This window comes from Phragmites australis, chromosome 8, assembly GCF_958298935.1.
Source record: "Phragmites australis chromosome 8, lpPhrAust1.1, whole genome shotgun sequence".
Classification (NCBI taxonomy): domain Eukaryota; kingdom Viridiplantae; phylum Streptophyta; class Magnoliopsida; order Poales; family Poaceae; genus Phragmites; species Phragmites australis.
Window position 1 is genome coordinate 2,816,136 of NC_084928.1, and position 26,555 is coordinate 2,842,690.

At 46.0% G+C, this 26,555-nt stretch overlaps 1 protein-coding gene across 4 annotated transcripts; it reads left to right on the top strand.

Annotated features, from left to right (window-relative positions):
• Positions 1-17,948: 17,948 nt before the first annotated feature.
• On the top strand, positions 17,949-26,470 carry LOC133926269 (protein IQ-DOMAIN 9-like). 4 transcript variants are annotated; one of them, XM_062372112.1, is made up of 6 exons: positions 17,949-18,177; positions 18,794-18,919; positions 24,908-25,048; positions 25,155-25,382; positions 25,519-25,632; positions 25,860-26,470. In XM_062372112.1, exons 2-6 carry the CDS (start codon positions 18,845-18,847, stop codon positions 26,262-26,264), a joined length of 963 nt encoding a protein of 320 aa, XP_062228096.1. In that variant the 5' UTR covers positions 17,949-18,177; positions 18,794-18,844; the 3' UTR covers positions 26,265-26,470. The 4 variants fall into 4 exon arrangements, with proteins under 4 accessions (XP_062228096.1, XP_062228098.1, XP_062228097.1 ...); XM_062372114.1 differs by having other exon boundaries at positions 18,798-18,919; XM_062372113.1 differs by lacking the exon at positions 17,949-18,177 and adding an exon at positions 18,184-18,343.
• The last annotated feature ends 85 nt before the right edge of the window (positions 26,471-26,555 follow it).

Here is a 26,555-nt window from a genome sequence, read left to right on the forward strand (position 1 = left end):
TGGCCTTAATGGGCTGCTCGGAATTCCTGAGTAGCCCGTTAAACCAACCGCTGCCCTGTTTCCTCTCTCTCTCTCTCTCTTTCCTTTTTTTCCATTAAAATTTCACATTTCAAATTTGGCTACAAACTCAAATTCGAAATTTATAGAAAATCTCCTAAACTTTTCAACAGTTCTTAATAAAATATTAAGGTGCAGCCCATTGCATGTTGTAATCAAAATATTACACTCAAATATTAAATATTCAATTTATTTGTGGAATCATGCTTAAACATTTAATTCAAAAACGCACATTATGCCATATTGTACCTTGTTGGATATATCAAATTTGTTTTTAAGTTTTATGCATACTCTAATTTGTAATATGGTATAACCATTAGCAGCAATATTTACTATACCTTAGTCAAGATTTTTATTGTTTCCCCACTAATTCATCTATATTTACCTTTACTTAATTTATAGGTTTATATTTTCCTGTTGTCTTTTGTTGGATAATTAATATTTTCTCTTCATTATTTAGGTATTCTTCTTTACTTAGACTTCGTGTCTCCGCCTTAACTCAAAACAGTTCCTGGATCTGTCACTAGCTGAGGCAGTAAGTGAGCAAATTAAGGGTAGAAGTGGGGACTGCCCAAACCCTAAATCGAGGTGGAGGTAACCGATGGGAAGTTGCCGAGAGGAAGAAGGGATGACACAGCCACGACCCGTGAGATCGGTGCACATCGGGCGGAGGGCACAGGGGTTCTTGTAGAATTTCTAGACATCATGAGGGTAGGGGTAGGTGATGAAAGGTAAATCCATCTACATCTCTAGTCTTCATCACAGATCTGACGGTTCTCATTGCAGAGATTTGGTTGCTTTCTATTCATTTTCGCTTTTCAGAGTTGCTAGCAGATTTATTTCAGTTCTTTATAAAAAAAAATACAACCAATTTTAGACTATGGGCTACAGTTTTGAACTCAATGTTCTTACTTTGACTAATGGACTAACGTTCGTATCATGGGGGCACACACACTTGAAATGCAAAAGATTCTGTATTCTCATTGCAAAAGTCCAACAAAAAAATTGCATAGTTTCCTCATTGCAAGAAGAGCGATCATATGTTCGTGCAGTTTTTCATTACAACAGTATACTCTGCTCTACATCGTCAGGCTCATTACTTAAACACGCAAGCTGATAGAGGCAATATACAACACGCACTATACCAGCCATATGGCTTCCACAAAACTTTTTCATTATAACTGCAATCTAGTTTATATTCAGCTAAGGATTATTGAATTAGCAATACATACGTGAAATTCTTTAAAATAGTTCGGAGACTACAAAAGACCAGAATTGTCATGCTTCATGGCAAAGTAAAGAGATGTGTAAAATATAGATATTTCTTACCAGAGTTTACATGGTAAGAAATATCTAGATTTTAGATAAAAATAAAAAAAAAGTTTAGATATTTTGTAACAAATGTGTGGAATGTATCACATACCAACATTCCAAATGTCTTGCATTAAAGGACAATATAAATATGGGTGGCCTCCTCCCTCACTAGCACTAAGTAACTAGAAATTAGAATAGGGCTCTAAGTCTATATAGTTTCACCATATATTGCTAAAATGTAACATGTCATAAATATATTGGATACGAAACTTATTTAGGTTATGATCTCATAGGATCATTCCACATTACATAGACAAAAGTATATAATCTCGCATTGTATTCTTCTTTACTTACTCTCCGTGTCTCCGCGCTAACTCAAAATTGTTCATGATCCGTCATTGTAGATCACCAAACTCCCTCATCTCCCTTTGGCATTTCACTCACAATTTTTAAACTCCCCATGACCCACTGCATATAGAAGCTGCTTGAGTTATAAATCGCCCAGCTACATCATTCCAGATGCAATCTGACCAACTGACCCAATTTCTCATTCCCCTGCTCCCAGAATCTACTACAATGCCATGCACAATCTCCTCAAACCCCGCTCCCCAAAATCTGACAAGCCAAATCAGCATTGCTATGCACTCACAAACCCCTACCAACACAACTCCAAAAAATGGAATTTAGGAATCCTTCCAAATCCAACACTCGTCTCCTGGAACAGTCCGTCGAGAGGTGCTGACAGAATTACAGTTCAAATCCCTCCATACGTTGTTGTTGTTGCTGCAAGCACCAGCCGACTGACACTACGCAACTTATGTGACCACCGACCTCCCTCTTTCCCCCTCATTGCACATGTTCACATGAAATTTCGGGAAATAAACTACACTCGCACCTTGTGTGACCTCGCACGCAGAAGTAAAAAACAAATCGGAACAAGGATGGGTTGCATTGGATCAACAGGGTACTACGAAGCAAACGAATCCACGAAGAGAAGATCCCCGCAGTAGAACGAACTCCTAGAACAACGTGCCCAAGCAAGCTAGGGTTTACTCACCAGCAGAAGAAGAGATTGATCCAAGTCCGAATGGATCTCCACCCCCACGCCAGCACAAAACCAGCTGAGGGCGGGGCAAAGGACGACGTCCACGCCTCTCGACGAGAGAAGACTCCGGTGGTAAAGGCCTGGTTCCCGCTACGGCGCTATCGGTGTGAGGTCGCTAACGATGACTAAGGGAGAGACTGAGAGACAACACGAGAGGAAACCCACAGATCCCCTCAATTTTGTAGCTTTTCGGATTTACCCCTAGATGCAGCGTCCATGACCTCAGGTGTAGTTCAGCTTTCTATTGTCCTTAACTGTCCAACTCGTATTTTCTATAAAATCGGCCAACTCAGCGCTTACTGCCCATACAAGACACGTGAATTTCATCGAAGAAGTTCAATTCTCACGCTAGCCAACTACCAGTGAAAAAAAGAATAAATTGGTGATTTTCCACAGAAAAGATTGGCACTTTAATTATGATGTCACTAATATTAATAAAATGTGGGATCATCTGAGTCAATGACTGTAGACTGAAGTGGCGAATAAGCGAAGCCACTTCTTGACGGTGGAAAAAAATCAGTTGGAATCCCTAAAAAGAAGGGGTGAAAACCCCATTAGTTCTTAAAATGGATCCATCAACTTGGAATATATGGTCTATCTTTGAATGAAATGAACTATCAAAGCCAATGGATTCTGGTGTTTCTCAATTCGACCATCACTCCACTTAAACTATTCAAACTATGTTGTAAGGCATTGAGAGGTTAGCAAGAGTCGCATAAGCAAAATTGTAATGGATCACCAACATAATGTAAAGAGTACATGCACATGATTTATATGTTTAGCACTAACTAATAGACTTACAAGTCGACCTCTAACTTAGAAATTATATACCTTGTAAGGACGAAGGTAGTCCATCATCACCTAAGTCGATCTCTAACTTACAAATTATATACATTGCATGGACAAAGGTAGATCATCATCACCTAACTCGTCTACTTTATTTATTGCAAAATGATGTATTACATCATGTGACCCAATTGGCCTAGAAATGAACCATTGCCCAGTTTGAAGTCCAAAATGGCAATTGGAAATGAACATTTCCATGAAAAGCATCAGTTTGTTTTTGGGTTGAAAACATCTGCCCGAGCTCGACTCAATAAGGCCAACCAGATGAATGTCTTAGAGCAAGCCGGATCGTACCATATCGAAGACTTTTAACGTTGTAAAATAACCCTAAGCGGACCCAATCATCTCAGCGCGTGTCTCACAGCTCAATCGGGTTCTAAACAACTACTAGGTCATGGGCAGATTATATTTGTTGTTTCTTATATTTGGAGGGCCATATCAACCCATCCTCAAGTTGTGCATCCCCTCCATCATGGTGTAAGTGAGCATATTCACATCACCTATTTAACACGGATTCTGAGGTTTCAAAACTAAGATACCACATAATCCTAGATTTTTATTTTATTTTAGCCTCTTTTAAACTAATATTTTAAAAACAACATGTGGGAAATTAAATTTCTAGGTATTAGCCCCTTTTGTCACGCCATATACTTTGGCGTGACTCACTAACTTGGTCACGTCAATGCATATGGCATGACCAAGGTGACCACGCTGGCGTCCATCCTGACTCCTTGACACGTGGCGATGACGTGGTAGCGCTGAGTCGCACCAAATAGGTTGGCGTGATAGCCTATCACGCCAACTTTTTTAGCACGACTCAGGGGCATACAGACAGTCATGTTGGCCTTTCTCTCCCGCACTCTTCCTCCAACAGCCAGAGCCCGACCAAAGGCGAGGCGACATAGGCGGTAATGCCCAAGGCCAACTGACACCCCCCCCCCCTCAATAGGCCCTATTCGAAGGGAATTTTGCGTGGACATGTTCTAGGAAGGTAACTCCTCTATTCCCTATAAGTTTTTTTTGTTTTTTTTGGCTTGCATCCCGTTCGCACCGAGATCTGCCATCCACCAACCACGCCCGTCCACCAACAAGCGTCTCGTTCATGCCCAGATCCGTCATCCACCAACCGTGCAACGTCCATCGAGGCATCAACCGCTCTTAGATCCATCGTCCACTGACTGACGCAGCGACGCCACGTCCAACACCATCCGCCCCCGAGTCCCTAACCGTGCCTGTCCGCCCCCTGAGTCCACTGATCGTACGACATCCACCGAGTGCGCCTAGATCCGCCTAACAGACGCGACAACGCCCCATCCACCGCCGTCCGCATCTATGTGAAATTGTGATGGCTGCGGGTATACGGTCTGCGTGTGGGTATGTGATGCCCGCAGGTGGCGGGCATGTGTTTTTTATTTTACCCGTGGTGGGTAACGGGTGCGGGCACGGGTTTAGGAATTAGCTCACGTGTACGGGTTTGTATAGCTTCTACCCGCGAGTATTCTACCTGTTGCCATCCCTACTATGGATGTATAGTTACACATGTGTAACGTATATAATTTGCTGCATGCAATTATTTGAGCGTAGAAAATTGAATCATATATGATTAGGCTTAATGTGTATGAGCAAAGCATGTTCTTCTATATATATGAGTAGTTTTGAATTGTTGTGATGAAATGATAAGGCGTATGGATTGAAATGGATCATGTGTAGGCTTTGCATGTGTTATAGTGATGGATATTTTTTTATGTGAAATGTTTGGATGGTTTGTGTAGATAGATCGGATTGTTCGTGTGTTTTGTGATGGCACAGTTAATACAATGGGGGTGATAAGATGAGGGAGCAAGTGTTGAAATTTGGGAACCCACCTTGCTTCGATAAAATTGTTGCTCGGGTTAGGTCAATTATGAATATTGATGCGAATGCATGTGATGTAACTGTACGTAGAAGGTTTGATGCTGGTCGGGGTGGTAAGGCTCACTATGTTGTCATAGAGTTGGCGTCTGAGAATGATTGAAAGATGTACAAAGATTGTGTGAATGATTCTCAAATTTGTCGCGAGGAGGTTGTAGTTGATGTGGGTATGGGGGGAAGATTGGTGCCATCGGTTCAAGATGTGCTAGGTAGCATTAGTTAAGAAATGGAGCATGTTAAGCATTTGACTCAGAAAATTACTGTCATTGTTCCAGAGGTGGCCGGTGTCTCCGAACTCGCCGATGTTATGGTTCTGAAGGTATCTCGTACCTCTGTTCAGGAGATAGCTACCGGTGATTCCAATAACTTTGATTTGGCTGTGATAAGTAAGGACTTCGAACACGACTATGACCTCTCTAATTGAGTCTATAGTTGGGTTTACCAATTACCAGGTGTTGTATGGCAAGGTATGGAGGGCAAAACAACATGTTATGGTATTACTATGAGGAGATTGGAATGAGGCATACGTGAGGATTCCTAGTATCTTGGATGCAATTCTATATTTCAACCCAGGACTAAGTGGTTTATTTCATTTGGTGACATGATGGGTAGCGATAGTGGTGTCATAAGCCCATCATGCAGCATGTGTTTTAGTGCTTCCCTCAATGCATGGAGGCCTTCAAGCATTGTAAGCCCGTAATTAATGTTGACGCTACTTTCTTGACAGGGAAGTACAAGGGTACATAGGTGATTGTTGTTGGCATTGATGCACAGGATCAGTTGATCCCCTAGCATTTGCGTTGACAGAGGGAGAGAGGAACAATAGTTGGTCATGGTTCTTGTACTTGGTTCGCCTTTACGTAATTGTACCGACACACCAAGTCTATATGATATCGGATCGGCACCAGGGTCTCCTTAATGTAGCTAGAGAATAGATGGAGGGTTACCCTCCTCTTGTGCACCAGTGGTACAAGCGTCATTTTGCTACAAACATTTGGAGATGACAGAAGAGCAAGGAGGTAATTAAGAAACTGAAGATACTTTGCAAAGTTAAAGAGGAGAGAGTTCAAGAAAAGGCTTGAATAATTGGAGAAGGTTTTGAACGAGCTTGCGACAGAGTGGTTGAAGGGTGAAATAGCTAATATGTGCAAATGGGCACTAGTGTAGGATGAGGGTGGTTGTATGTATGGAATATTGACCACAAAAAACTTGGAGGTATTCAACAACGTCTTTAAAGGCATCCGTGCAATGCATGTGTCTGCCATCGTGGAGTACACCTTCCACAAATGCAATTTTATTTTATCGATCGGTGGAAGAAAGCACATGGACTTGTTGCTGGTGAGGTGTGGGGAAAAGCTATCTCTAAGCACCTTACGAAACAGGGGTAAATATTTGTTGTCCAAGAGGCGTAACTCTTTGATCCAAGGACATATGTTTATAACGTTACATCAACATTTCGGACTAGTGTAGGGGGTGAGTGCTCTAGTGGCAGGATGTTTAGAGTCGACTTAACTACAACGGAGTGCACGTGCAGGACCCCTTAATTGCTGCATGCCCCATGCTCTTATGACATCACAGCTTGCCGAATGAGAAGAGTGGACCACACATCACCCGACTACTTGACCCTAGTGTATTATAAGTGAATGGCTCTGAAGACTTGGGAGCTTGTACTTGATCCTTCGCAGTGGCCGGAATACACTGGTGATGAATATATGTCAGATTATGGTCTACTGAAACAAAAACTAGGAAGGAGGAAGAGAAAACAGCTCCAGAACTAGATGGATGATTCCCATAATGGTTATGGTGAATACATGTACGGAGCTAGCGACTTTGATGAGGGGCATATTAAAATACGTTTCTCCATATGCCACAAGTTTGGCCACAGGATGGAATGACACAAGGAGGGGCCACAGAATCAGGTAATTCGTAGGAAAAAGGGGAATTCTAGAAGGGAGGCACTAAACCGCAATTTGGTAGAGGAGAACTATTAAATATTACATTTTGTTTAATGTCCATTATTTAAATATATTATTGCAATTATCTTGTTTTTGTTCATTTTCTAACGACTGTGTGACGTTTCATATTTCAGGGCGATGGCGCACCCCGATTACCCGCTCCTTGATACGTACTATGGCAAGGAGCACCAAGCTCTCCTCATGGTCGACAACAACAAGGTATGACTTGTCTGTAACTGTTATTTATAATTGCTAAGTAGCGTGCATGTGTAAATAACAATTTCAATTTAAATTATTTCCTTTTGATGCTGAAACCTCTTTGGATACGCACTCACAGTCCTTTCAGGTTGGATGAGAGGTACGCCCCCTACATTCGATGCGCATGTGTCGGTGACACAGGAACCAGGGGTTCCCAAGTCCCGAGGTCAGAACAGCAGAGTGCCACGTGACGCCCTCCCGCGGGGGTTATCTCCCCGAGGTGCGAGAAGACCAAGTCCCGAGAGATGGTGCTCGGAGCCACGAACAGTGATCCCCGAGTACCCGAGTTCCCCAATGACCCGAGGAGACCAAGTAACGGGAAGAGAGTGCTCGGGGCTGCGAACAGTGGCCCCCGAGCACCCGAGTCCCCCGAGGACCCAAGGAAAGTCAGTTCCGGAAGAGAGTGCTCGAGACCATGAACAGTGGCCCCGAGCACTCGGTTCCCCGAGGACCAAGAAAGGGTATATCTGGGAGAGAGTGCTCGGGACGACGAATAGTGGCCCCCGAGCACTCGGTTCCCCGAGGGCCTGAGAAGTCCTTCGCCGGTGTCCCCTACAGAGGTCCAGCGGTGAGGTGTCAGTTGGTGAGAGGCCCGATGCTGCATTTAAGAGGATGCATGTCCTGTCACTTCCAATTGCTCCCCCCACGCTTGCTGTCAGTCCCTGCCACGGCCTGGCAGAGAGGCGTGGGGACATTTAATGCACATGTCCTATCGCGCGACATCCGACGCGCATCGGGATAACATCGCGAAGCCCAAGGCACCCCGCCTGCCGCCCTGCTGTGTCAGGCTTGCTCTGACCGGGTGGACACGCCGGCCCGTTCGGTGGCTGCCCGGTGGGCCCTCCTCGCGGCGCCCATTGAAAAATGGTATGATAACGAACAAGACCGAACGGGGCGCGTTTTCAACCCTCCCCGTCACCTCGCGCAGCAGCCTATGATGGTTGCTTTCCATTTATGGCGCATTGGAACTGACGCCATCCTTTCTGGGCACGCTACCGTCCCGGCGGGTATTTAAGCTAGGCGGGCTCCCCGGAGAAAAAAAAGTTGGAGAATTCGAGATTAACTAAGTCAAGTTCAGTACGAGCTAAGGATGAGCACCGAAGAACAAGGAGCACGAGGCTCTAGACTAGACAAATATTCTTGTAACCTAGCAGATACTGAGAGAGACATTCTCAGAGCATTTATAGCATACGCACAAGAGTAGGGTGTTACGCTCAGTGCGGCCCGAACCTGTCTAAAAATCCCCTGAGCATTTACTCCTTTCTGTATCCAATCATTCCATTCCACCTGCATTTCATTACGCCCATTTATTTCACCCGCAAAACGGATTCAGAATCATCCCCCAGCCGAATCTCAAAGTGGGTCCCTCCGGATCCTCGCTTGAGGAGTTCACCCTCCGACAGCATGCTTCTTGCCATCGACCAGGTTGGTCACGGGGGGGGGGGGGGGGGGGCTTGCTGATGTTCAACGGCCCAGCGCTGACGGCACTTGTGGATCGCCTTCGTGCCTTTGTGGAGGTAACAATTCACGTATACATCATCGTTCTATTCTCCCTTTATTTCTATATTCAAACATGCCTTGACGTTTTCACAAACTTCATGGCAAAGGGTTCGTAGCAACTGACGTCGTTTGGCGTACAAGATGAGCTGCATGACAACGTCGGATGTAGCACTAGCACCATGTGCTACTTCTTCCTAGCCATCTGGCTATGCGACAGCTTTGACCCAGCAGACACCGATGCACTATGGTACCAGGGCCCCCAGTCGCAATGCTAGTGTTGCTCGCACAGCGTCGCGCACTAGCTCAAGGACTGTCTCTACCTCCTCAGGAGCGGCTGCACATGGGAACGGTAAGGCCCGACACGAGGAACCCCTCCGACAATGAAGAAAACAACTCGGAGGGTGAGGACCCATCCTGCAGGCCCGATAAGATCAGGATCTCACAGCTCGCATGCGCTCCTCCACCGACACATGCATCATAGAAGCTGCAGCATGCATGTGACAGGACTGACATTGGGAGTGCCAATATCCTTTCTACCAACCCAGGTCGTGATCGGAGAAATAAGAAGCTATACACACCACATGGCTGAGTAGTGAACAATATTATATGTGCGGTGCTTGAACAATTTCATGTGTGGACCATAGATGGCCAAATGGGCCTATTGGGCTAGCCCAGCACGGGCCCGGCTAGGCATGACCTGACAACTATAATGAGCTGAGTCGTGTTGGCCCGCGTGCCGCTCCCTTAGCCCACGGCACGGCCCGTCAGATACCATGTCGTGCCGGGCTGGCCCGGGCACGATTGCGGCACGGCGGGCCATACCGGGCGGTGGGGTCGGGTCGGGGCGGGGGTGGCCAGGCGGCGGCGCAGCCAAGGCAGGGTGGGGGTGGCCAGGCAGCGACAGGGAGGGGGTGGTCGCCGATGCAACGCGGGGGTAGGGCGGCCGGGCAGTCATGCCTGGGCCGTGCCGTGTCGTACACTCGGCCCAAGCACGACCTGTGGCCTCATGCCGTGTTGGCCCAACCCGGCTCGTCTCAGGCCCTGCTGTGCTTGGGTCGTGCCTACAATACCGTGCCTTGGGCTGACCCAGTAGGTTCGGCCCATTTGTACATCTTTAGTGCGGACTATCTTGTGTTGACACTTTAGTTCCATCTTGTTTCGCCGTGTTGCTTGTGATATTGAACAATACCATGTGTGCCATGCTTTTGTGTGGATTATATGTATGCAACATCCTCTCAGTTTCCCTCTTCAGGATCTTGAGTAGATTTGATGATATCTAAGTGGTTTGCATTCTTTATTCTTTGGATTTGAGCTAGCGATGGCCGCTATGCTACTCACATAACCACTTAAATGATCACTTCCTTGTCATATATGTTTTCATCTAGCTCCCACTCAGCTAAAGCACAAGGTTGTGAGAAGAAGCAAGGACACCACCTGCCTGCAAGATGTTGTTTGAAAAAACAAGGATCAGAACAAAAACTTGTACTCTATGTGATCAAACTTGCTATTATATCTGCACATGTATAAAGTTCAGACTTCACATTGTGCTCGTGTTAGTTTGCTCTACTGACAATGTAAACACTTTGACTGAATTGAAAAGCAGAACCTGGAGTCCATGTTGTGCATGGATGGCCATTGGCTAGCTGTTTTTGTCGATATATCGCCAAACAGGAAGACCGAACTAACACGGGTAGGACTGTCATCATGTTTATAGGTTTACTGTAGTGAATCAGCAGCCTACGAGTGGGATTGTCAACAAGATGAGAAACAGCTCAGATTTGTTTGAGTTATACAGGATTGTTACGCCAAAGGAAATGGCGTGACTAGAAGAACAGTCACACCAAGCACCTTGGCGTGACAGGCCTATATAACCTTTGATTTGCGTTATAAAGGTCATGGCCAACCACTTCCCGACCGCCTTGACCGGCTCACCCGATCCTGGCTTACGAACCTCCCTCATGGGTTAGTTCACTCTTGAGAGGATCTGTGCGGCCAATTTTTTTGCCAACTTCATGGGGACCTATGCTTGACTAGGGGTCGAGGACGACCTGTATCAGGTCAGGCAGCGTCAAGGTGAGTCGTTGCGAGACTTTATCAGATGTTTCACCGAACACCGAAACACCATTCCAAGGATCACGGGAGAATCCGTGATCAGAGCATTTAAAAGGGGGGGGGGGGTCAGAGACTAGAAGATGGTCGAAAAGCTGGCCACCAAGGAAATTCGAGGCATTATCGAGCTCTTCAAACTCGTAGACAAGTGTGCGTAGGCCGCCGAGGCCTAAGAGCGTCAAATTGACACAAGGCCATGACCTTCCTCCGACTAGCCCACCTCTTCCAAAGGGGTCGGGCGGAAGGACAAGAAGAACCAGCGCAAAGCCGGACCTCCCGAGGTCATGGTAGTCGAGCAAACTGGCCAACCACACCGGTATTTCAAGAAGAAAGAAGGAAAGGAGGGCCGGGACTGCTGCCTGATCCACGACACAGATGCCCACGATCTGATCGACTGCAAGGTTGTGCGGGGCATCAGCTCAGTAAGAGGTTTACTGATTGCATCGTACCTTTTTTAGAAACATTCTATAGTAACCATATGCGCAAAAGAATTGAGATCTTCAACGAAAGCCCCCCAATTTCATGACAAGGAGCTGGGGGAGTGTAAACTCAGGCACGACGATAAGGGTGAGGAAGGGGCCGATCTCGACCAGTCGGCGTTGGGGTACCAGCAGGCCGATCACATGATCCACCACATCTTCAGGGGCGCCATGACATATTCCTTAAACAGGGAATACAAGTCGGTGGTCTGAGAGGTTTGGACGACCACGTTGGGTTCGAGCCCGCATTTAAAGTGGTCAAAGGTACATCTCACATTCAGCCAATCCATCAACCCCACGTGTGTCAGACGCCCTGGTCGCTACCCTATCGTGCTGTATCTGTGAGCCAGATTGAGTGCATGCAATAGCAATTTGTTTGGTTGGCTGCATGTACTCAGTCTGGTTGAGAAAAGATTGTATTTGATTGCCCGCATATATATATTGAATGAGATTGAAATAAAAAAGTAAGTATTAATATGATGTTTATTTTATATAAATGCACTCTATAGTATTTAATTTAACATATTAAGTCTCAATCTAATTTAAAATATACTCATATGAGTTAATACTCATTAATTATATGATAATATCATCATTAACTGAGCCAGGTCTGCATCCTGCGAGCCTAGGGATGGAGAAACGTAATTAAAATCTGTTTCCCAAAAGTCAGACTCGCACAATAATTTTGCTTCTCATAAGCCAAGCTCTCAAGGTGGTACAAACAACAAAACACCTGTGATACACATAACCAAACACCTGTGGTACAGGCAACCAAACACCTGTGTAGCCAAAGTCTGGATAACGTAGGTTTATGTTTACGATTCAGAGCATCTTCTGTGTTTCAGATTTGATGCACATAGTGGTTGAACAGGCTGTGTGGTAAGGCAATTAACTAGGAAACAGAATACATACAACTCATAGCTACGCTAGATTTTGCCAGCATTTTAGTTCGAATTTATCTGAGCCAGATTACGGGATCTATATATGTAATAGAAAAAAAAACTGAATATATGCTTGTTATATGTTCAAGAGAAAAAAAAGAGAGAATATTACATGTCAAGGAAAAACTCAAAAGGGTACGACATGAGAGGGCAGTGCTCCCATTCAGGCCCATCGACTAGCAGGGACAGGGTGAACACTCGCACAGAGCCCCCAAGTAATTGGGGCCTCCAAATTCTAGTTAACTTGCTTAAGTATATACTTAATCAGAGATAAAAATAAAAGCCTAGCAGGCCAGCAACCAATACGTCAACAACCGATCGTGTTCTGCCTGTTCATCTCCCAGATCGCGCAATGCCCTGCCGCCGCACCTGTCAAGTGCCGACACACCCTGTGTCCCTGCCGGCTGCCGCTGGCGTCACGCAAGAGCAACAACACGGCGCGAAGAAACCCACTGCGCTGTGGAGTCCGGCCGATCCCGTCGGATCGAAGGCTCGAAGCAGGCCATTCACGACTTCATGTTAGATCGGGGACCTTTGGAAGCAATAGCCATGCAAGCCACTCTAATCAGTTTGTTTCGTTGCTTTCCATTGCCTATACACAGAGTCTGAATTAACTATGGTTTGGTTCATGAATTTCTAATACTACTGGTTACTGCTATTCTTTCTTGTATTTATGTATTTGAATGTCATTTTTATTTTCTTCAATCATTCCATATCTTATGGAAGTAGGGATATAAAATTTGAATCTAAAGACTAAATTAAGGATCTGATTCAAAAGTTTGGCACAGGGCCTCTAATTTCTGTGGGACGGTCCTGCTCCCATTTGCATGGAAGAATGACATATACTATGACGGTTTCATTTTCCTTAATTTCATCTGAAAACCGTCCCATCATATATATTGCACGGTCTTATCCAAAGCCGTTTATGACAAAATTAGAAACCATTAAATTGGAAGAGAAACTGAAAAAAATGGCAGAGAAAGCCACATGAAGGAGCAAAAGCTTATTATTATTATTTTTCTCATATTAATTTCCAGAACAAAAACGCATCCTCAAGCTAGAAACTGAATTTGTTTTACATGCATGCATGGATTCAAATGAATTTATCCAGCATACTGAGCTGTTCCTATACTGTAGAAAATGAATTTTCCCAGACGTAAGGTATGCAGGTAATTAATATGCACCGGCGCATGCAAGTGCTGCTAATTTATTCTCTCGCATGCAACCGGTCCTTGGATTTGTAGAGTTCGTAGCATGACTGCATGCATGAATATTTTTTTTCAGATGTTGCTAAAAGGCATGCAACCGGGGCTGCTATTTTTTTCAGATTTTAAATCTGCTCGAGTGTGTCACGCTCACGAACGTATAAAAAAGAATTCTCTTCCCGAAAAAAAAAAGTCTCTTCGATGCACTTCAAATGATCGAGTGCAGTCATAATTTCTTTTATCGGCCCAGCCAGTAATTCTGGATGCCAGATCGGACCAGGACGAACGGAGAAATGGCAAAAAAGACGGCCTCGCTCGATAGCCTTATCATATATATCATATATGGGCCGGGCCGATGCCTGGGCCTAATACCATTTTCACGCAATTTTTTATTTTTATATTTTCTAATATTAATATTTAAATAAATAGATTCTTGATAGAAAAATTACAAAACTAGACGCCTACCGCACTCTGATTGGGTTCATATATAATGCGAGCGTAGCAGCACATGAATCAAATCGATGAATTTTAAAACGAGATTCGTGCAGTTCATGATTGCCTGTCACTTTGCATCGATCGTTTCCCATGATTGTTGTCGTGCAAGTGCCTTCGATGTTCATTTTCTTATATAATTGTCTGACTTGTTTCTTTCAGAGCGGTTATGTTGTCGCCATGATTGGAGGCATGCAACAGCTACCGCCTAATTTCCAAATTGATCTATTGCGCACCATTATCCTATGTAACTATAAAACGAAATCGGTTATACCAATCCAATTATTCTCAATCAATTCGAGGGGTTATTGTTTATGTCTAGTAATGCGTAGCTGCTAATTGCCGTATTTGGATACTGAAGCATGTGCTCAAGCCAGGGAAAATTTTTTGGCTGAAAACTGGTGATAGACCTACTGGTTTACCGGGTAGAAAAAATTTATCATATTTATTAATATTTTATTTAAATTTATTTAAATTTTATCTAGTATATCTAATAAATTATGTTTACCTGTAAAAAAACTCCCTGATCAAGTATCTCCGCTTACATCTGATTTTGGCCTCTGCACCTCACCATACATGTAACCTAGATGACTATAGCGTAATGTGAATAGATGAGAGGATATCAACCTATTAAGTGCACATTCTTACTCATAAGAGCTGAATAGAGGGAAATGAAAGCAAGGTGTAAGAGAGAAGTCACAAAAGTTGATTTCTATATCACCTCTTTTCCATACTCTCAATTTATCTAATAAAACTTATAAAATTCAAATAATTTATCTATTTTTATCATCCACCGTTACGTTATCGATTACGGATATGATGCTCGTTTTACTAATAAAAATAAATAAAAATTATGAGAAAAAATAGCAAATAATCTTATCCTAATTTTTCAGATCTCTTTTAAAATCAAATTACGGCATCGCTCAATGTATTCGTATGCCAATGATTCAATAGTGTATCCACATCTCTATAACTTAGTTTATATTTAATATTTTTATATCTAATATTTATATTTTTATTGTAACGCTAAAGCAGTCAGCTAGTATTTTATAACGGAGGGCCGTCCCTTCGTTAACCAATGCATTTGTATTCTATAAGTACTGTACTTGCCTCTTTTTTTTTCTGCTGATGAGGGGTCATTTTTCTGAAGCGAGCACGGCACATCAAACCAGACAGCTACGTTACCTTGCATTGAACTACACATATATGCATGCATGGCATGTACGTACCCTCACGGCCATCATTTTTTTTTTCTGAGAACTATCTCGTCGCCATCACCACCATAATCGAACAAAGACACGCCGATCTCGACGGCCTGTCTCTCCACAACAGCAAATCAAGCAACCCTAGTAACACTACTACATAATATATCATCAGTGACAGTTCAAAATCATTATTAGTAGTAGGTATTAAATTATTATTGATTACTCGACACTGATAATCAGTAATTATTAGTGCTAGATCTAAAATCGATACTAAAAATAAGCATCAGATCAGTTCGTGACTCTAACCAGCAATAATGCACGTCCATAGTTGCTTCATCCGCACGGGCTTGCCCGTGGCCGCTCGCCCTCATGTCCGCCTTTGCGCTCGCCCGCATGCGCTCATTGATTTAACACAAAATTCATACATTGATTTCAACACAATTACACACTCTTTCTGTGCAGCTCTACTCGTCAACAAGAAAATACACCTTCGAGAAAATTCTCGGAACAAAAATCCTTCACACCGCTTTTGGATTGAGCCGCCCCTGCACGCATGCAGACCAAGAGAAGAGTCAATTGTGAGCAAACCTCCAGGAGCTGAAGCACATTTGCAAATTGCAAGGCCGAGAGGGAGAGAGATAAGAGACTGACAAGGTCACGGAGCGCATCTTGTCGGACGCCTCGGCCGTGGCTACAGTGGCGGCCAGCGCGTCCTTCGTGCGCACACACAGCATCCAATCCGCCTCCAATTCTCAGAACCACCACACCGTCGTCCTATGGCACCGCATTGCAGAGCCATCAAGACAGGAGAGATGAGAGAGAGAGGAGAAATGAGAAGAAGAGAGAGTGAGAGACATCTGGAGGAGATAATTTTGAGCTCTGTTTGGTCTGTTCGAGGAGCCACATGATGATTTAGAATTTTTTTCAGCTCGGTTACGATAACAATAATCAATGGTGATTTGTGACTAAAAACCGGTACTGATACTGACTATTCACGATGATTCGTACTTAGAACCAGTATTGATGTATTAGTACCGGTTTGTAACACGAATCAATACTGATAATCGGTTTTAGTACCGGTTCTTTAATATTTTACTTATTATTTGAGCGCGAGAGATTAAAAACCGGTAGTGATATATTTTTAATGATGATTTTTACACAATCGATACTGATGAGCTGATATTTATAACCGGTTCTATAGTAGTGCGAGTACCTAGATATTCGCTTCACTCATCCCAGCTCTGGATTGTATGGCTTCAGCTTAGCATAACCTAGTATCGTCTGCCGCAAAAATGGCATGGCTTGCTGAAGCAGAGGAGACTGGAAGACTGCAGCATGGCACCGGCAGACATGCGGCCAATCGCCGGCGTACCAGGCTCAGGGAATTAGTCCTGCCTCTGATCATTCACCGATTAGCTCCGCCGTCGCTGTTGGCGTAGGCTGTGAGGCCGGAGAAGGGAACAACACCAGCGCACCAACCGTTGGAAACTAGCCAGCCCAACCCCAACGTGCTCGTCTTCTTCTTCCGGGCTCGGGTTAACAACACGGTTTTGGCCAGGTCAGTGCAGACATCAATGGTCTTCGGGGAGAAGAGCAGCTTTGTTTTTGGTCTTGTTGCGTAGACCACCGCAGATTCAGAACAGGAAAAACCCTCCATCCCTAGTTCTCTGCTCCAGAAGACCAAAAAAACATTTGTGTTCTAGCTCATTATTGTTACCTCTGAAGGATGGTCCAACACAGTTTTGACTGGACCAGAATGACCATCTAAAAATCTTGGACGACCTGACCTTCAAGATTGCTCACTGGTCACTAGTCACTACTGCATTAGGGCCTAAAAAGCTATTTTTTTCTGATTTTTGAATTCTAGCGGTTGGCCTTATGCTATTGTCTTTTATAATAATTTTTTTATCTTCTCAGCATATAAAAAATAGAAAAACTCTTCTAAATCAGCTTCTCAACTTTTATTTTATTTCCTTAAAAATGAACTTGTTAGCTTTTCAAAAACTAGACAACTGTAAATTTTGGTTCAGCCTTAGTGTTGCTGTTCACCGGGCAGAACAAGTGCTGGCTGGACAATCTGCCAATTAGCTCTGTTATTACTAATGTTTTTTTTCCAATTCGACAGTTTCTGAGGTTTCTGAGGTTACTTTTAGTTAAATAATTGCAATCTGCAAAGTGCCGACGCTCTGCCCAAGTGGATCGCCATTAAGGAGAAGTCAAGGTGTGCTCCCTGTCCCCAATTTTTTTGGTTAAAAAGTCCCACTAATACTACCAATAGGAACGTTTTCAATTTTTTGTTCATTGAAAAAATTGAAATTCGTGAAATTTTACCAAAATTTAATTCATTCTTTGTTCTATATTATATGAGTTTTACATATCTGTGAAAGATAATTCTAAAATTAGATATTTTATTCTTTTTAAAAATTTCTAAATTCATAAAAATTTAGCAAAATTTTAACCCCTTACTACCACCACCACACGTCAGTAAGTCAGCAGTCAGCAGTCAGCAGTCAGTGGCCGAGGCGAGGATTAAAGAAAACAACGGGGGAGCAAATAGACAAGGGACTTGATCTGGACTTGTATCTAACTCCAATCCTGCACCTTCCCACCTTCCGTCCCACCTCCCTCTCCTCTCTCCGTCCTCCGTCCTCTTCCTCTCTGGAGAGGAAGGAGATCCATTGACCATTGCTTCCAATGGATGTCTAGCTCTTCTGACCGCTCCTCTGCCACTGCCATCTCCCACCTCCTGAAAGCAACTCCTGATCAGATTCAGACCATCGCCTACTCTGAAGAAACCCAGGTACTTAGTTTCTGCCCTCTGTTCCTGAGCATTTGCCCTTGTTGGTTTGGTTCTGCTCCGGCTCTGGGTTCAGGAGGAGTGCCTGCTTCCTCTATCCTCCGACGGATGAGCAGATGAAGGGATGATGCATGAGTTTGTTTCCTGGGGGGTTTGTCTTCTTGGTCAGGTTAGAAGGAGAAAGTCCCAGTCTTTCTTGCGGGAACCTTGCCAGTTCTGAAAGATTTCACTGGATTCTTGGCTTCTGTTTCCTTACTCGTCTTGTTCGATTTAAGTTGAGTTACATTATTATTCAATTTGAGAAACTTTCTGAAGACAGTTTCTAGAGATTTTGTCAACGAAAGAGAGTTCATTTCTAATGCTCATGGGTGCAATTTTCCTGTAGCAATTCAGAAATACTTTAACTGCATATTTACTGCGAAAATAGAAATTCTTTACACAAGAGATAATATCAGAGAGATTCAGAATGAGGCTCTAAAGCTTGGTTCATCTGTTTTAATATTTTCCGTTCTGCGATCAACGCATGTTGCACTATCACGTGGAGTGATTATTCTTTTGCAGTTTTTTAAACAACAAATCCCAGTTAATTTATTCCCCTTCATTTCCCTTGTGATCCAAGCAAGCGGGCCTGAACACAAATTGATCTCTGAGGTGCACCCCGATTCAAGCCATGGGGTCCGGGGACTGGTTCATGACGATCATCAGCAAGAAGAAATCGAAACGGGGCAAGTCAAAGCACACAAAGGTACTCCTACTCCATCCTCCTCCTTTCTTTCCCAGCCACGAGGAAATGAAAAAAAAAAAACTTCCCTTCCGAACCTCCAAGTTCCAAGTCCCTCTTGAATGTCCTGCACACCAGCTTACCTTGCATGTCTTCCAAGCAACCTGAAAAGCGATGCCATTCATTCCATTCCATCAGTAAAGAGTGACCAGGACAAGTGGACATCCTATCATCTGAGCAACTGTTGCTGTGCTAATCATAATTAGAAAGTTGGCTGCAGGGAAATCTTGGTTTGTTGGTGGCAATAATGGGAGGTTACTGATGCCGACTTGTAGAACAGTGTGGGTTAGAGTTAGGTGCTGCTACCTTCAGGTTCAGGATAGGAACCTTCTGCACATCTGGACTATCCATGCCTACTGCTAACTGGGCCCGTCAGCTGACAGCAGGAGATCTGTAATTATCCACTGGGACAATGACTAATTGAATGCGCTAAATATCAAAATATTTTGTTTTTCCTTGAGTAGTTGAGTTGTTCACTAGGCATGTCACGGTTGCTTAATTTCTTCTGTGTTGCTTTAGGATGTGATGTGCATGGAGCCCTCCAAGAACCTACATTTATCATTGAGTAGGCATTTCTCAACAGTTTTTGTTTGATCCAGTTACCAAAATTTACTGTACTGTGTTATGTTCCAACTCTCACTTTTGGATTTGGACTGGCTAGTCAAAGTAATTTTATTATTGAATTGATCCTTCACGATTTTTTTCTTCTCATACATCAATATTCAGAGATTAGATGGCCTAATAAAACTTTGCTTTACTAGTGTAGCCTAACAATTTTTTTTTCTCGAACGCACAGGAGAGTTATGTGTCATTATATTAAGAGAAGAAATGTTTGAAATTACAAAACTGTGCCAACGGCCGGTTAGTTTTTGAACTACTTCGCACCACAAACAGCAATGAACGACCCTATCTGACAAACTCACTCTAACAGATGACACAATTCCCTAGTTCCCCCATACACCACAACCAAGCCTCATCGAAGATCACCCTCAGCAGGTTCGTCACGTTTGGCCGATCGCCCTCAAAGACACATCGATTGCGATGCTTCCAGATGGACCACACCATAAGGATAACCAAATAGTTTAGGCCCTTGCAAACCTCCTTGGGCACTCTATGCTGTGATCGGCTCCACCAAGTTTGGAACTCGCTATCCATGCCACCCAATGCCAGATCCTGGAGGCCAACCCGTTGAAATACTCTGAACCAAATCTCCTTAGCAAAGACGAATTCCCCCAGAAGATGCTGGACATTTTCGCTTGCTTGGTCACATAGGGGGCAGCTCTGCGGATGTTGGAGTCCCCAGCGCGCGAGATGGTCTGCCGTCCAACACCTATTCAACGACGCCAACCAAATGAAGTATTTAGCGCGTAAGGGTGCCCACGACATCAAAGTCCGCTTGAATGGTCCAAATCCGACTGCACCTATGAAGTACCTTCGGTACGCAGAGCGGGTGGAGAACTCGCCAGAGGCCGTCGGCGTCCACAAGTGCTGGTCAGGGCGATCAGTAGACAGCTCCACGGCATCCAGCGCGTCCCATAGTTGGAGGTATTCCACCATCGCAGGGACAAACAAACCTCTGCTAATGTCCCAGCCCAAGCACGTACATGTAAGGCCTCAAAGACGGAACGTCCAATGAATGCTTTCTTACAAACAAACAGAAGCAAAGCTGGTGCAAGATCCCTCATGAAGCGACCCAACAGCCATCAGTCGGACCAGTACAAAGTCATTTTGCCATCCCCAACCACCGAAACCATGGACATCATGTAGAGCGCACGCACATTGGCATGGACAACGATGCCAAGTGTTGTCCATGGACGCTTCGGCTGCGTCTTCTGTTGAGGACCTCCAGATTGTGTAAGCCGAGGCCTCCCAATTCTAGCGGTCAGCACACGCGCGCCTAGGCCACCGCACAATGTCCGCCATTGACCTACTGTCTTCCCTTCCAAAGGAAGACCCTCCATCGCTTGTCAATAGTCTTGATCACCCATTTCGGAACCTCCAGAGCCATTAGCGTGTAGATAGGAATGGTCGTGAGAACCGCACGCACCAAAACGGATCTCCCTGCAATATTCAACATCGCTGCCTTCCAGCCCGGAAGATGATCATCAAGTTTATCAATGAGTGGTTGTAGGTCCTCCTTCCTCAGCTTACTGAATGTCAGCGGCAAGCTAAGGTATTTGCATGGAAAGGTCGAGATGGAGCATAACATCTCAGAACGAACCATGTCTAGGCCGCTATCCTGGCACTTGATAGGAAGGATGGAGTTTTTGTGCATGTTGGTGATCAAGCCCGACACCATGCCGAAGCAGTGGAGAATGGCCTTAGTTGTCGATAGGTCTCCTGCTGATGGGTGGATGAACAACACAACATCGTCCGCATACATGGAGAGGCGGTGTCCAATGACCTTGTTAGCCAAAGGTTGCAGCAATTTTTCCTGGTCCGCCTTGACAAATAGCATGTTCAAAACGTCCATTATGAGGATAAAGAGTATCGGTGATAGTGGGTCACCTTGACGAAGACCACAGTGATGCTCAATCACCTCTCCCGGGTAGCCATTGAGAAGAACTCGTGTGGACGAAGGTGCCAACAACAGGCACAACATATTTCTCCAACGAGGATCAAACCCTAGATGTACAAGAACCTCGAGAAGAAAAGGCCAAGAAACCAAATCAAATGCCTTTGTAATGTCAAGTTTGAGTAGAACCTAGGGCTTCTTTTGCTTGTGAAGGAACTTCGTCATTTGTTGGACAAGGAGGAAGTTATCATGGATGCAACGACCTTTCATGAACGTACTTTGACTCACAAAAATCATCGAAGGCAACCTAGGCGCCAACTGGTTAGCCAACAACTTGCCGGAACACGCCAACCGTCTGCTACGCCGACAAGGGGTCGTCGGGGCCACCGAAACCCAAAGCCCGTGCCTAGCCCTAGGCGGCGCCACGAGCATGGAGGATGTGGGCTTAGTCATTCGAGCAATGAAGTCAGCTTCAGCATTCCATGAGAGTGACGATGACGGCAAAGTCGCGAGCGACCTCGTTGACGGCGCAGGTGCAAGCGGCGATAGCGAAGGTATTGGAGGAACTCGCGGACAATGCCTATGGTAAACAATGACACATGACTTGGGGAGGTATACACGTATAGGGTGGGTGGAAGACAAGTCCGTGTTGTGCCCCTGGACATTAGCATATGTGACATCCAAGTGACTGCTCCCTCGGACACCGTATGGATCGGCATAGGTGAGACCGAGCAAGATTCGACCACACTCAGCTGGGCTGGCCCGGCCCGACCCTCACAAGAATGAGTAGAGGGGTTGGATCCAGCAGGTCTAGCAACCTCATCCGCAACTTGCGATGCCGAGTCCGTCACCAAGGCACACGGGGACATCGCTGGCAACATCGAAGGGACGCGCGCGACCTCCGAAAGGGTTGAAACAAAGCCGAGAGAGCCGCGCCCGTGAACAACTTTTCAGAGGTGGCAGAGTAGGGCTTAGCCAGGGCTGGCTCAGGCACATAGGGTCGTGACCTTCTATGACAAGGCATGGTCGTTTGGATCGCCAAGGAGCACTCCAGCAGCATGGGATCCCAAGCTAGCGTCGTAGGGAGAACAGGGCGCCCCAACGTGGGCAGAAGAGCCGACCAAACCTTGCGACCCAAGTAGGTAAGACTAGAGGCGCATTCAACGACCATGGGGTCAAAAAATTCCAGGGGCAGCGACCGATGCATAGGTTGGTCAAAGCAATCTTGAGTTGGAATTCGCACAGAGGTAGCTCACGACCGGACAAAAGAGCCATCCTTTTTTGCTTTTCCAGCCTAGAGGGGACCCATGAACTATAGCAGGCAACGCAACGGCCAGACACCTGAACCGTAATGGGCCCAGCACAGACCAGGCACATACTGGCGTACGACCAGGTTGACTCAACGCTGACGATGGCATGGAAGCATCCCGTCGAGCGCCGATGAAGGAAGATACCGAGCCACTGAGACTGACTCCGCCCGCAACGTCAGCCTTGCTGTTGTCTCCATCGCCCGACGGGTCCTAGAACCTGGTACACTTTGGCTAGGGCCTGGATCGGCATGGCTGGTTGAACCCGAGGTAGTGATATCCGTCGCTATCCCAAGTATCAGGCGGAGTACTGCCGTCGGAAGAATTCGAAGGAGAGCGCCAATCCTGGACTTCACGGAGATGAATGGCGACCTTGTAGCTAAGGAACGGCTGCTTAGAATGTATAATTTCTTCTAGGCGCAGGAAGAGCCCGCATTCCGTGTACACCTCCTTTGGCTCAGGCACGACTAGGGTCACCTCCGCCGGGATAAGATCCGGGTGAATGCACCAAGCAACCACGCAATAACGTCCCAAGTCCTCCATAGCGACGGTGGTTGGCGTCGACTGCAGGACAGAACAGGATGATCCCAGGATGTGTCCATCGTGGAGAGATGCCAGGCATGTGTCGGGATTCCCCTCAGCTCAAGGACACAATAGAGCATCGACCCTGCGCACGCTGAGGACTGCCGCAGCCACGGCTAGAAACTCAGCTGGAAAGGTGACCCAGCCGGCATAGCAAAGTGGAGGATGCGATCACAGGCCACCGGAACACGGAAGGTAATCAAGAAATCTTGCATGTAGCTCGCCGGACCGAGAACTCGTCGGCCTCAATGCCAAAGGAAGCGAGGAGCAACGACCGCACTTGTTCAGTGTTCACCGGAGGTCTGGTGCCAACAACCAGCACGTGTGAGAGGTCTACCTCCCCCTAAGACAAGCTCGGCGACCTAGGGATGAGGCAGAGCTGGTGCCGCGGACGACGCCCATGGACTCCAAGAACAGAGCTGAAAGGAGAAGAGGTAGGTCCGAAAAGTGATGGTAGAGAGGGTGGGGACATGGCTCACAGGTAGATGGGGGCGAGAGAGAGGGTGTGGATTATGAAGTGGTGGAGGGCGTGAGAGAATGTGTTAATGACAGACCCAACAAGAGGGGAAGAGGCAACCCAGATGTGGACGGGAGCGTGGGTGAAGGCGGATGAGTGTGGCGATGCGGTCGACCGGATGGCGCCGAGACAAGTTGTGGTGGGTGGCGGGCGACCTTGACATAGGGCTAGGCGAGGTACGAGGCCGCCTACAGTGTCGGGTAGGGTGACCCTCCTGTCGGCACCTCAGGCATCGCGATGAGTTCTTGTATGCTATGGACACGTGGTCCGTGGCGAGACAGTTGAAGTACTTTCCAACGAGATCGGTCGGCATTAACCTCGAAGGTGGAGGGGGGCGTAGACGCGGGTTTCAACTCCAGTGCCTCTTCTTATTAACGACCTGTTGCCACCCATCATCAACAAGAGCCAAGCGCTGCGATGCCAGGCCGGGCGCCGAAGCGGGCAAAGCAGCGGAAGACGATGGTTGGGACCGTGGCGGGGGAGGCACAGGGGTCGAGAGGCGCAGCAGCTCTGCACGACAGGCGGCCTCGGGCATCCCAACCGAAGGGGAGGGCTCGCCTAGCTGGACTGTCGTAGAGGAGTTCCTCGACGCTGCTACCAAGAAGGAAGGTGGCGTCGATGGCGTCGGTCCGCCAGAGGTGGCAGTTGGGGCGGAGGAGGGGCTGAAAATCATCCACTCCAGTAGCTCTGCCCCAAAGGGCGAGCGGCCGGCGATCGGACTGAACAGGGTGGCGAGTGGGTTGAGGGTGAGGGGCGTGGCTGGAGTGGCCGACGCCGGAGAGGTGGGAACGAGGTCGCTAGCTCGTCAGGGGTGCTGGAGCGGCGGGGGTGGGCTGGAGTTCGGCTGGTGGGGCGGCTGTATGGAACGGGAGCTCTCTCTCATCACTTGGCCACTCTTTGGTCCTAACAAATTTTGTTGCTGGGTTTTAAAGTACCCCAGAATTCTATGAATCCATAGAGGAATTGATTCACCAATCTTGTAAAAATGATTAATTTCCAGTCGTTCTCACATATTTTGTTTGCCAATGAAGCTCGCTGGTCCAGTACCAAATGCAGGAAACCAGACAAATCAGAAGTCCAATGGACCTTCTTCCAGTAGTGACCCTGAAGACAATGCAGCACTCGAGGAATGGGCTGCCACTCGGATTCAGAATGCATTTCGGAGATACAAGGTAACACGAACCTTGGATCGCACTACCTTCATTTTGACTACTGAACTGAGTCATTTTGCAAAGAAAGTGGTACTATTTTTTTACATTGCTCATCACTTAAATGCAGGCAAGAAAAACCCTCCGCTGTCTCAGGGGAGTCAAAAGATTGCATATTATCGGTCAGGCCAATCCAGTTAAGAAGCAGACTGCTGCCACACTGAGCTACATACAGTCTTGGAACAAGTTGCAATCGGAGATAAGAAACCGGCGTGCTTTCATGGTCACCGAAGGGCGCGATAGGAAGAAGAAGCAGGAGAATCAAATGAAACTTGAAGCAAAACTCCATAATCTGCAGGTGAGTTTCAACCCCAAGAGCCATGTTACTAGTAAATTCTTTTTACTCATCCACTCATCAACAAACTATATTAGAGAAGGAAATAGAATTTTCATCGGCAAGTCATTTTATTTTGTTTGTTGCCATCTTTTACCAGGTTGAATGGAATGGAGGCTCGGATACTATGGATGAGATACTTGCTAGGATACAGCAGAGGGAAGAAGCAGCAGTAAAGCGTGAGCGAGCCATGGCCTATGCGTTCAACCATCAGGTTTGTACTAGTCGACTTATAATACCGATGTTACGACTCTTTCATATTTCAGCAATCCACATTAAAAATCGGATCAAATTTATGATTGACTCAAACTTCATTCTGAAATCTATACATATGCCTTAACTCTGAACCATGCCAGTCAGAATTTGTTCAGAATAGAATTTGTAAGTGTACCTTAACAGTGTCAAGACTCAAGACATTCTACGTTCTATACCCTTTTGCAGTGGAGGGCAAGGCCTGGCGCAGGTCTAGGAAACTTCAGCTACGAAGTCGGGAAGGGTGGCTGGGGCTGGAGCTGGATGGACCGCTGGATCGCCGCACGGCCATGGGAGCCCCGAGGCCTGGTCCACCCCGAGAACCCGAAGAAAGTGCAGGCAAATAAGGAGAACAGCAGCACAAACCAATCTGCTCTGAAGCTGCAAGGCTCCATCAGCCTAAGCAACAACATCAGTGACCGCAAAGTCGTTAAGAAGAAGCCATCACCATCACCCTCTCCTACTGATCAGAAGAAACCAGTAGCGAAGGAGCAGAGAGCAAAGGCAGCCGGCACTCCTCCGAAAGCGAAGGCCAAGGAAATGAGGGGGAGCCAAGAGAAAAAGCAGCAGCAGCAAGTGGTTCTTAGCGCATGAAGCGTGCCATCGTCGCGGAAATGGTTACTGCTCATTGTATGATACATCTTGTGAAGTTCTCCATTGTATTCTTTTCACGCTTTGTTGTTATTTTTTTTCCTTTTTGTTTTACGCTGATATGGAACAAGGAGTGGCCAATTTAGAATGTGCTTTGGTTTGAGCGATTGCACACATATGACATAATCTGATGAGAGTGGTTTTGGTTAGGACTAGGATCTCTGCTATTCATTGTTGTGCTGTTGTAACAACACTTGTCTGGCTATCTGTTTGAATGGAATATCTTCTTGTAAC

Excerpts from the sequence above, each read along its gene's own strand:
- LOC133926269 (XM_062372112.1), top strand. The coding sequence starts at position 18,845 with ATGGGGTCCGGGGACTGGTTCATGACGATCATCAGCAAGAAGAAATCG. Across the intron at positions 18,920-24,907 it reads GCAAGTCAAAGCACACAAAG|CTCGCTGGTCCAGTACCAAA; the intron begins GTACTCCTACTC and ends TTGCCAATGAAG. Across the intron at positions 25,383-25,518 it reads CAAAACTCCATAATCTGCAG|GTTGAATGGAATGGAGGCTC; the intron begins GTGAGTTTCAAC and ends ATCTTTTACCAG.